General features: G+C 29.7%; 1 protein-coding gene across 1 annotated transcript; it reads left to right on the top strand.

Annotated features, from left to right (window-relative positions):
• Positions 1 to 2,856: 2,856 nt before the first annotated feature.
• On the top strand, positions 2,857 to 12,163 carry LOC111690449 (glutamate receptor ionotropic, kainate 2). Its single transcript, XM_023452930.2, has 13 exons — positions 2,857 to 3,105; positions 3,476 to 3,631; positions 8,133 to 8,227; positions 8,288 to 8,377; positions 8,444 to 8,601; positions 8,671 to 9,346; positions 9,408 to 9,577; positions 9,633 to 9,893; positions 9,972 to 10,100; positions 10,168 to 10,366; positions 10,428 to 10,539; positions 11,223 to 11,342; positions 11,404 to 12,163. Exons 1-13 carry the CDS (start codon positions 3,024 to 3,026, stop codon positions 11,697 to 11,699), a joined length of 2,544 nt encoding a protein of 847 aa, XP_023308698.1. The 5' UTR covers positions 2,857 to 3,023; the 3' UTR covers positions 11,700 to 12,163.
• Positions 12,164 to 13,060: the final 897 nt, after the last annotated feature.

Here is a 13,060-nt window from a genome sequence, read left to right as displayed (position 1 = left end):
AACATTAAATTCTTAAACAAATTAACAATAAATTCTTAAAAGTAATTAAAAAATAATTTGAAAAATCCGACGAAATTAACTAAAATTCTAAAAATGCTAAATACTTTATTGCCCTGTAAATTCTGATGAATAATAATAAAATGGTTTTTAAATTTTATTCAATCTATATTTTTAATTGGAAAACATAAATTTACTTGTTACCTACATTTTCGAATTTTATTTATAAACAAAAACAAATTTCTCCTCAAAACTTGGTAGGCAAAAAACTTAGTTGATTCACTGTATGTATACATATATAAAATATAATTTGAAGCATTACAAATATCATGAAGAAATCAATATGCAGTATATAATGGTTATAAATATTTTTTATACGTTTAATTAAATCATCTGAAAACTACAACCAATTAAGGTTCAAAGAAATATGTCCTCGAAAAATATTTCTAAACATGTGGCTCAAAATTGTGTTAAATAACAAAAAAAATACAAAACTTATATTTATTTGGTACAAACACAAAATCAAACAAGCGAGTGTTGTAAAAGCGTGTGACATGAAGAGTATATAAAAACCAAAAGGAAACCATAAAGTCATATGTAGTATGTAAGTTTGTGAAAAGCGAAACTTTCAGTTTTCCTTCATCCTTTTTTTTTTTTTTTTTGAAACCACAAATGTTTAACAATTTCTTGTTATAATACATGAAATTGTGTATAACACATTTTTGGTATTAAAGAATACAGTGCGTGGATTAAAAATAAGACCACTTTTAAATTTGGAATAAAAAATAGGGTAAAGAAAACTTAACCCTATTTTTATGTCAAACAGTATACTATTTTGTAAGTGTTAACTTTCTTTGGTACAGTTCATTAAATTAAGCAAATATTGTAAATCATACTATGGGTAGCTAAAGAATGTAAAATGTGGAGTTGGAAAAAAGACGAAATAAGGAAAAATTACTTTAAATAAAAAGTAAATTATGGAAAACAAGCTAAATATTAATGTAAAATGTATATAGTAGTTTTTATGTATGTATATGCGTATGTTTTGTTTTCCGGATGTTTACTCATATGTAAACACATAAATTCTCAAGCCAAACATGATGTTACTGCCAATAAATTACTTTTAATTATACGTTTATGTATGCATTAAAAAAAACAACCTTTTTTTTGAGGTATTTTACTAAAGAATTTAAGTTAAAAACTTTGAAATGCTGGATAAATATGTTCAATTTTACTTTTCTAACACACATATAAAGGAAATGTTTAAGAATTTTTTGTTTCCGTTGGAAAAAAAAGGAATGTTAACATGTGTTGTACAACTTTTTGTAATTATTTCAAATTTTCTATACAAAAAGTGGTTTAAATTAAAAAAGTAATAAATAAACTTGAGGTTTTCCATATGGTTGACAATTTAATATAATTTTTATTTAAAATTAAGAAACTTATTTATCCCCTCAGTTTATAAAACAAAACTTTCGTTAACTTAAAAAAAATATATGAAAAGAATTTTGGGAAATTTTTTTAAAAATTTTAATTTTGTCCATAATTTTTTTTTTTTTTGAAAGTTTGTCAACTCGTTTTAAAAAATGAGACCCCTAAAAAACATTTAAAAAATTGCTGTGGAGATGTCGAACCTATACTTTGAAATAATCTCAATTTTTTTTAAGATTTTTTTGTTTGTAAATAGTTTAAATTTAAATTTTATTTTACTTTTCTTTAAATCTATTTAATAACTAAGGCACAGTGGTTTAGAAAAGAAAAAAAGGAATAAAAATTTTAAATGGTTTGTTCTACTTTCATATAATTTCTCTTTCGTAATGAATTATAATTTGGAAATATGATTGTTTTAAAACGTTTACCTCTCCGAGGTATCTTACTTACGAGGTGAACGCGTCTCCATTGAACCATGAGGTCTAAATTTTAAACTTAAATTCGACACCATTTCATAACTTTTAATTGAGTTGACATTTTTAAATTCGGGTTTTGTTTTTTGCTTCGTAATTAAGACTTTTGGCATTTTGAGAAAAAATATCTATTTTAACCTTAAAATACAGTGTCAAAAATATATGAATTTCGGTATTTGATCAATATAAGAAGAGATGACACGTTCTCTAATTCTATAAAAAATAATGGACCGATTACGACCATTTTCTCAATAGCGTTCATCCTTTACATGAAAAAACAGACATACGGATAGACGGACATGGCTAAACCGATTCAGATAGTGATTCTGAGCCGATTGGTATTTTTAGAGAAAGAAAAAATTGACTCCCGAGGTTAACTTTCAAATAAGTAACATAACATTAAAATCGATGACTATAAATGAATGACTTTGGCCCACAATGTGGCCCTATAAAGAAGACAACGGTGAAATTTTTATGAAAGTATGATTATTGTATGTGCTAGTGCTGCCTCCTACATGTCATAATTAAAACATTTCGAATACAATTAATCTTAACATCCAAAAGCTATAAATAATTTAGTGCTGAAAAACTTTCATGACTTTACAATAAAAGGATAATAAAGGACTTTCGCTATAAATTTTAATATAAACCTAAATTACATTTTATGTTATATGCCATATTTAACAGAAAGCTTTTTTAAATAAAAAAGCTAATTTTACAGTTATTTACTATGTAATTTCCAAAAGGTGCTTAGCTTTACTAAAACAAACAACAAACTATAGCTTAAAACCAAAGCTTTTAGAACTTTTTATTGAATATAGAACCTTATCACTAAACTGGCAGCATCCAATGCGCAATTGTTAGAAATGTCAAATGTCATTGTTTTGTTTGCAGAACAAAAGATGTTGATTGCCTGTCTACTCATCATTTAGCATCGTTCTACCGTTAAAGTTTAGTACATCAACAGCTTTTGCAGGAAATACACATCAAATCGGAAAATAAAATCAACAAAATGATAAGCGTGTAAAAAGATAGTGCAATAGAAAAAATTATCAATTAAATGCAAAATTTTTAAAACGAAAAAAATCTATTAAATTGTGAAAATTAAAAAGAAAAATTATTATGAATGTTTGGCCCAATGTAGCGGGCATATTTTTAGCCTGTCTAACACTAATAAATGCTCTGCCAGATGTGATAAAAATTGGTAAGAAAATATTGTGAAAGAAAAAAAATTCCTCATCTATTCATGCAGCATCATCAGGATGTATCTGCGTTTTTAGACATTGATATTGATTTTTCTTCTTGTCACCACAAGCACATGGTTTTGTGTAGAAAATGCGTATGTGTGCGTACTATCGCGAGTGTAATAGTATTGTTTACATTTTTATAAGTACTAAAAATTGTGTACAGATTTGAAAGGATGTAAATAAACAAAGTGTGTGATGAGTTCAACTAAATTTGTTTTTATTTACTTCATTTGCATGTGAATGTGTTTAATATTTGTTTACGTTTTGTTTGTGTTTACTTTCCGGCATTGTGTGATTTGCTTAACAATTCATTAAAAACAACTAAAGGTGGCCTTTTTCATCCCACCGATGACAACCAGGAGTTGGCATTTCGTCAGGCAGTTGATCGTATAAATGCAGATCGTATGATTTTACCACGTTCCAAACTAGTGGCTCAAATTGAGAGAATTTCACCATTTGACAGTTTTCATGCAGGCAAAAGAGGTGAGTAGTTAATTTTTAACACAATTTAAATTTAATTATTATAAAGCAGAAGATCAATTGCAATATGCAGAAATTAAGTTGTATATCTCAAGTAGTATCGAATTGTGATCATAAGAAATTATTTACATAAAACTTTATGTTCATAAGAACTCTGCACCCACAGTAATAGCAACAGCCATTACAAGAATCGCATCAATTGTTTAAAGAAATTTTCTACAATACAATTTTCGACAGTATGTGGCAAAATTTTTGATTTTTTAGCTTATAAAGAAAAATATTTGAAACAAAAGTTTGACATTTGTTTTGATCTATTTTAGAATTTTTTAAGAAAATTTTTGAATTAATAGGCTTCTTGTCGTTTTGCGGACCAAGAATAGTTTAACAAAAATTTTAATTAATTTCCAATAGATTGCTCAGCGCTAAATCTTAAAAGAACTTCAAGAACTCTATTATTCGACACATTCATGAAGAAAAACTTGCAACACAATCATTGTATATGTGGCTGGCATGAGGTTTACTAAACAACTCATTTGAAAATATTATAATCGAACTTTTAACGATAGTAATTCTTCGGTCAATAATTTTTTTAAACTAACATTCTTTTCCTGCGAAGGGATCGCCACAAGATAAAATCCCATGGCACTTGATTAGGATCTCTGGATGTACCGAAAGTCAAATCGAGGAACCATGTCTTAGGGGAGGGGGGGAAATATGTGTGGAATAAAACTAACAACCCACAAATCATCGATGTTCTAATAAAATCTGTATAGATAAAGTTTTATTCAAATAATATAAATTTTGAAAGAAGTCGAACTAATCCCTTCGATAAATATCATTATGGTAAAATCGAAGAGAGTTAGAAAAAGATTTGAAATATCTTATACTACTGTTAAGAAACAGCTATCTAAACTCTTTTGGACAATTTTTGCTAGTATCAATAGGTAAAAAATACACTCATTTAAATAAAACCCTGTATGATCACAATGTCCCACTTTGATCCCCCTAAGTCCAGCGGTTCTTGACCGATAGAGAAATTCTGGATTGAAAATTATTAGTTCAACTTATTCAATGATCTCTGGCAATTTTCGTTGATATTTTTATTGGAGGCTTTAAAATTGCTAGTTTTCAGTCATGGTAATTGTGGTTTTTAAGTAGTTGATTATTACATATGTACACCAAATTTCTCATAATGTGGTTTATTTGGTTCAATTCACAAATATAACAAACGCATGTTCTATAAAAAGTAGGCGGAAAAAAGGCATAAATAAGATGTATTTAAATCCAAACGTCGATATGAGTACTTAAACAGAAATACGGAAAACCCAAAAATCCATTTTAAATGGGTTTTTTGTTTTCTCTTATAAAATCATAATAATTAGCAATTAAAAAATTATTGCTGATTATATATTTTTTTAAAAAGATTAGAATCAGAGATAAGCCAACTATGTGAACAGTTTACAAAAAGTAAAAATTTCAAATTTATTTGTTTATTTATTTTACAAAATTTCCAGAGTTTGATAAGTATTTGTTCATTCTAAATGGGAAAACTGATACGATTGGGGTCATCGTTAACTGATTTTTTGCCCCCTTAATCACAAACAACACTTTTTTTATAAAACGTTTATAAAACAAAATTTCCATACAAAATTTGATTTATAAATCGTTTATAAGAAAAAAATTTGTTTATGAATAAGGCTGAATTCCATTGGCAAGTAGTAACAAGTAAGGTCGGGCGAGGCCGACCATATAATACCCTACACCTGTTACATAAATAAAATGTGATTTAATTTTCATAATGAAGCATTTAAGTTGAATTGTACCTTGCCTCATATATACTTAAGCCGTTTATTGTTGAAAAAATTGTGGACATTTATGTTATATTTCGAAGGGGACTCTTTATAGGGGCTAGGATCCAATGAGGACCTATAATTATAAAGTTCCATACTAGCCACCAAGGCTAGTATGGAACTTGGTTTTGCAGCTTTTTGTCGTAATACGAGTTAAGCATAATAATGAACTTAAAAGTCCTATTAGTTGGGTTCAGTTGTATCGTACCATAGAAGATCATGTGCCAAATTTCATTAAATTTTAGGGCTACCTACACTAGTATATTTAATAACCTAAATTATAAAGTGAACTTTGACAATATGTTACATGTACTTGCTAAATTATTAACAATGCATACAACCTAACCTCATTTTTGGAAGCTATAAACTTTCTTATATCCTAATGACAAACTAAACAATAATTATATGACAAACAAATGTTTTATACTTAAGATTGCTTTTACAATAAAAAAATACAACATCTTATATGTAATACAAATATCTTAAGTACAGGATATCCACAAAAACCCTTTGTTTTACCATTTATTTGCTTAAAACAAAGAAATACTACAAAATATTAATCTTCTTGTCATGTATGTATGTAGCATGCTTTAAAAATAATTTAATCCTTAAGCCTTTCAAACGGTACAATTTAGATTCTATTGTTTTAGTATTTCTTGTAAAATTTAAATAAGTATAATCAAATGTAAGATAAACATTTTTATATAATCGTACCTAAATACCTGTCAGTATACGTGCACGTTTTTCTGGATGCAAAAGTAAAAAAATATGCTGTTACAAAATGTTGCATGTCACATAACTTCGTTGCAATGGGAGTGAGCTGCTGCTGTCATAAATGAAATTGTGCTCATTTGATATAACACGAAGATACTACTACTTAAATACCAGCATACAATAAAACCAAGAAAGCAAACGTCCAACCTGACAGATATCCAGCCAGACCAGACAAACAACTAACAAATGCTTAAAAAGAATTGTTATAACTAAATGGAACAATAGTGCAAAGAGTTGCAAAAAATATATATAGTTTGAGGGATTTAAGTAGACAAATGGTTTTCCAATAAGATCAGTTAGATGAAAACTCATTTTTTTGGCATCTCTCGAACGGCTAGAGTTATTTGCCCATGGCATACATCAACAGCATCTCGACAACAGAAGAGTCAGTATCAGTTCACAATCGGTGTTGTACGCTTGTATCTTAGTATCTGGCAATTTTTTATAATTGATTTGTTCTTGTTTCAATTTTTTTAATTGCTATGACATACAACGATACAACATCAATTATGAATTGGACAAATCTATCTTAAAATCTAACAAAATGAAACATTTTATTTTGGAAGCTCCAATTTTTATTAACTGTACCCAATCTTAAGAATCAGAATATTGTCATATGATGTATATTGTTATTAATATGAACGTCAGGGCTATTTGCGGAAACAAAGATTTTTGTGGGAACATAGGTCAATTAAGGACAAAACTTTTCTGATTTTTAGGTAGGGTAGTTTTCTAATAAAATGTATTTTTACAAATGATTTAATACTTTAAAGGATTTTTTGAAAATAAAGAGATTTTCTGTAAGAAGTCGAAGTGCTTTACGTGAGTACCTGACGCATAGCCCTATCTCACGATGGTACTTTTACAACCGCCTTGTGTATTTTACACGCAGGTCGGATGGTCCGTTCCATGTACAAGCTCCCCCGTTGCTTAACTTTCGAGATGTAAAACATCACTTCCGTTTAGAAACACACAGATGGGATGGCCTCTGTTGAGTACCTAGAGACGTATCCGCAGACCGAAGTACGAATAAGTCAAATAAGCCGAGATTTTGTTCTTAATTACAGGGGCACACTGTGGTAATTCTGGTGTGAACAGAGTTTACTCTTAAAATGCCTGGACAAGGGAGGAAAATTAAATGGTATCACTTCTTTATGATTCCTTTTATCCATCATCATTCAATCCCGCACACTTCTCATTTATACGACACATTCCTTTAGATAAACGGGTGGAGTGAGGCCCGCATACACCTACATTCATTCTGCATCATATACAATTGATACCAACTCATTTCCGATGCTTAGGCCCATAGTCATACCACTGTGGGGTATCTGTTGTTATTCGGCAAAAGCACCGAACTTATCCCGAAATATCATCATAACACATGCAACAATTTTATTGCAACGTTAAGCACTTATTGGAATACTCTTTATATTGCATAAAACTCTTGTTATCATGTAGAATTTGGCATGTCTTATTTCACATTAATACGACATTATTATGACACAGAAAAAAATGTATTAAGGATAACCGGTGTTATACTCATAACATGAATTGCATTTGAGAATACTCATCCAATGCTCAAAAGCCGGTACATGTGTGCGAGTCTTTTTATTGGATGGTAGGTGGATAGAGGTTGACAAAGCGTAAGAAAATGCCAACGAACAAGAGTCCTTGCAAAATATTAGAAACAAGACTCTAATATGAATTACGAGAGAGATACTTAAGAACCAATTAATCCAGAAAATGCCAGAGTATTATTATACAAGGAGTGGCTTGTAATGCAACCACGATTATACTAAGAGCATTGTTATTGTAGTTTAATAAAATGAAAAACTAAATTGCAAACTTTTAATAATTTAATTTATTTCCTTTTTTAGTATGCGGTCTCTTGAATGTGGGAGTAGCTGCAATATTTGGTCCTCAATCTACACACACGGCTAGTCATGTACAAAGTATATGTGATAATATGGAGGTAAAAGATGGTTTAAAGCAGTACAAAACTTGAAAAACTTAACAAATATGTTATTTGTAGATTCCTCATTTGGAAAATCGTTGGGATTATCGTTTAAGGAGAGAAAGTTGTTTGGTTAATTTATATCCTCATCCAAATACTTTAGCTATGGCAAGTTTAAAGAAACCTAATAGAATATTTATATGACATTAAAATTTTAATTTTACAATGTTACAGGCCTATGTTGATATCGTACGTTCTTGGGGCTGGAAATCATTTACCATTATATATGAGAGCAATGATGGCATAGTACGTTTACAAGAGTTGCTTAAGGATCATGGACAAACACCCTATCCCATAACAGTTCGACAACTAAGCGATAGTGGCGATTATAGGTAAATGCTTTTTAAACTTAGGATGTAAATAAACAGTAAATAAAGTAAGTTTTAACTTTTAACATTCAGGCCACTTCTTAAACAAATCAAAAACTCTGCTGAAGGCAACATTGTTTTAGATTGTTCCAACGATAAGGTCTACGAAGTTCTTAAACAGGCTCAACAAGTTGGCATGATGAGTGATTACCATAGTTATTTGATAACCTCACTCGATTTGCATACCATCAATTTAGATGAATTTCGTTATGGTGGTACTAATATTACTGGTTTTCGTCTGGTAAATGAAAAAGTCGTCAATGAAGTTGTCCGCCAATGGAGCATAGAGGAGAAGGGAGTTTTACGTTCAGCAAATTTGTCTACGATTAAAACTGAAACTGCCTTAATGTATGATGCAGTACATTTGTTTGCCAAAGCTTTACATGATTTAGATACATCGCAACAAATTGACATCCATCCCTTGAGTTGTGATGGCCAGAATACTTGGCAACATGGTTTCAGTTTAATTAATTACATGAAAATTGTCGAAATGAAAGGATTAACGAATGTTATTAAATTTGATCATCAAGGTTTTCGTAGTGATTTTATATTGGATATAGTAGAATTAAGTCCAAGTGGTGTGCGTAAAATTGGTACTTGGAATTCAACTATGCCGGAGGGTATTAATTTCACCAGGACCTTTAGTCAAAAGCAACAAGAAATCGAAGCGAATTTAAAAAATAAAACTTTGATTGTAACAACAATTTTGGTAGGTTGAGCATAAATACAAAATCAAAGAGTTTGTTTAAATCATCAGATTATCTTTACAGAGTAATCCCTATTGCATGCGCAAAGAATCTGCTGTTTCATTGAGTGGAAATGATCAGTTTGAGGGTTATGCTGTAGATCTAATACATGAAATTTCTAAAGCTTTGGGTTTTAGCTATAAAATTCAATTGGTTCCCGATGGAAGTTACGGCAGCTATAACAAACAGACAGGGTATGTATTCAAATGAAAATTATTATTTTAAATTTAATGCATTAATATCTTTTAGCGAATGGAATGGCATGATACGTGAACTTTTAGAGCAGCGAGCTGATTTGGCTATAGCCGATTTGACAATTACATTTGAACGAGAACAGGCTGTGGACTTTACGACGCCATTTATGAATTTAGGTGTATCCATATTATATCGCAAACCGGTGAAGCAACCACCGAATCTATTTTCATTTTTATCTCCCCTTTCACTGGATGTTTGGATTTATATGGCTACTGCTTATTTGGGAGTTTCGGTTCTATTATTTATATTGGCCAAGTATGTTAAATGATGTCAAAAGAACTAAAAATGGAAAGTAATTGTAATGTAATCTGAAATATCACTTAAACTTTCCAGATTTACACCCTATGAATGGCCTTATACCGATGCTCATGGTGAAAAAGTTGAAAATCAATTTACCCTACTCAACTGCATGTGGTTTGCTATTGGTTCTCTTATGCAACAAGGCTGTGATTTCTTACCAAGGTAAGTTCTTTCAAAAAAAAACTCTTTAGATCTTCTATATAGTTAATATTTGTTTTACTTTTTGTAGAGCCTTGTCTACCCGTATGGTTGCTGGTATGTGGTGGTTTTTCACTTTAATCATGATTTCATCATACACTGCCAATTTGGCTGCTTTCCTAACTGTGGAACGCATGGATTCACCCATCGAAAGTGCTGAAGACTTAGCCAAACAAACCAGAATTAAATATGGAGCTTTAAAGGGTGGCAGTACCGCCGCCTTCTTTAGGGTATGTCAGTATTTGGTATATCTATTTAAATCATTATCATTTAGTAATGTTTAATTTAAAGGATTCAAAGATATCCACCTATCAAAGAATGTGGTCGTTTATGGAATCAGCTAGACCTTCAGTGTTTACAGCAAGCAATGGTGAAGGTGTTGAAAGAGTTGCCAAAGGAAAAGGTAAGACTCGATCGAAAATTTTGCGATTTTGAAATAAATTTTCTATTGAAATTGATCTTTATGACAACTAGAAATATACAAAATCGGATTTGATGTACGAATCTGTATTTGAAGAGACCAAAAGGGTAGCTTCTATAACAATTGCTCAAATTGGTCTAGACGAAGAGATAGCAACTGTACTAATAGCATTTAATTCGTTAGAAGGAAAGATTGAGTCAAGATTTTCGATGAGCCATGATTCCAAAGTATTTGATTTTGTGATCGCTCATCAATGTTGCAGTAGCAGTTAAAAATTATTTAGAGAATTGTGACTGGGATGTTTAGTCACATTTCCTTATAGTCCATACGTAGTCCATTGTCCATACTTTACACAGTCCAAACACTATATGTTTTAGTCCTCACTTGAATACGTTCGATTCGTTCTTTTTCTGGTCACCAAGTTACAAGACCAGTTTCCGAATACTATTTTGCGTCACTGGAATTCGTTTTAACAAATAAATTTATTTTTGCTCGAAATCCAGATGTTCCCAGAAATATGGGAAAAATTAATAAATAAAACTGGCCAATAATTTGAATAAGTACTTCATTCAATAATTTCTGATAGTATCCGATCAATTTCATTATATATTATAATCTAACTGTTAAATGTTTCTGCTACAAATTTATTTGAAATTTCTCTACAGGTAATTATGCATTTTTAATGGAATCCACATCTATAGAATATGTCACCGAAAGAAACTGCGACTTAACCCAAGTGGGTGGTATGTTAGATACCAAATCCTATGGCATTGCAACACCACCGAGTAAGACATTAGAATTTACAAAATTTTATAAAATCATTAATTAAAACTATAACTTTATCAGACTCTCCCTACCGCACTGCCATCAATAGTGTCATCTTAAAACTACAAGAGGAAGGCAAGTTGCATATTCTAAAAACAAAATGGTGGAAAGAGAAACGAGGTGGTGGTAAATGTCGTGTCGAAACATCGAAATCATCTTCGGCAGCCAATGAATTAGGTTTAGCAAATGTTGGTGGAGTATTTGTGGTACTAATGGGCGGTATGGGTGTGGCATGTGTAGTTGCAGTGTGTGAGTTTGTTTGGAAATCACGAAAAGTTGCTGTTGAAGAACGTTTAAGTGCCATATTACATGAATGAGAAAAGTCATAAACCCAAGACGAATGGGTTTAAAAGTGGTTACAATTCATGCAAAGGAAATCAAATGAAAAATCATTTAATGAGCAAACACTGAAACAATATCAAAATTTTTTTTCTTATCTTAAAAATTTAAAATATAACATAACTACATAATAACAATTATAAAACTGATAAATCTTTTTAAACCATCAATAAAATACTCATATAACTCAAAATTAATTGTAGAACTTTGGTTCTTATATATAGAAACCATAGTTTACACATACACACATATTTTACAAGAAAAGCAAATCGATTTAAAAAAACAAAACACTCATTAATATTTGCATTTATATACATCTATTTATATTAACTAAATGGGAATTGTAACATAATTTACGATGTATGTAGTTTATTAGATAAATAATATTGTATTTAAGAAATGACAAAAATAAAAGTGATTATAGTTTTGATTTTTTATTTAAGTTAATTCTTTTGATTTTTTTGCATTTTCAAAACTATTATAAGCATTTAAGTACGTAGTTTTATAAAATATGAAATTATAATAATTAGCATAAAAAAAACAACATTAACAATGAAATGGAATAAAAATTAGTTTAATTTCGATACATTAAGATTTATTGTAAAACCAACAGAGTTAACCAATGGAACAACAAAAATTATTTAAATATTAAAAAATTTAATCAAAAAGAAAACAATATTTTTTTTAATATAGAATTCTCAAGTATCATGTTATGGGAACCAAATAATGATGAATAATGGAAGTTTTGCTTCACTCACCTTAGACCTTGCCCTTACTTGTTATTTTTTCTAAATATATAGAAATTCCTCTTTATAAATCACACATTTTATTCAGGCAATTAAAAATCACACGTGATTTAGTTTCAATTTTCCAATAAATTTAGCAATATTTAACTCAATTAAAAATTAAAGTGACAACCGAAAGTATAATTATTTTTACAACTATAAGAGCAATGAAAAAATTAAAAAAAATAATAATGCCAAAAAGTAAACATAAACGAATCAAATGCACACTTCAACGACACTTATGATACTAAAGTTTCATACAAAATATTTCATAACTATAAATAAAAAAATTATTTTTAATTAAAAATATAAATTCAAGAAATTTCATAAATATAGACAATTTTTACAAAAATAATAAAAAAAAAATAAATCCTTTATCTATGTTTGTCTAAAGTTGCATCATTCAAAGGAAATCGAATGAATATAGGCCAAAACAACACAAACAATAAACACCTGTGTTCTATTAACTTTTCAATGTTAACGTTTTCAGACGTTCTCTAACCGCAATATGTCAATCAAACCTACAAAACACTACTAGACAAACTACTCTCACT

This window comes from Lucilia cuprina, chromosome 4 (assembly GCF_022045245.1).
Source record: "Lucilia cuprina isolate Lc7/37 chromosome 4, ASM2204524v1, whole genome shotgun sequence".
NCBI classification, from domain to species: Eukaryota; Metazoa; Arthropoda; class Insecta; order Diptera; family Calliphoridae; genus Lucilia; species Lucilia cuprina.
This window is presented reverse-complemented; position numbering and strand designations above follow the sequence as displayed.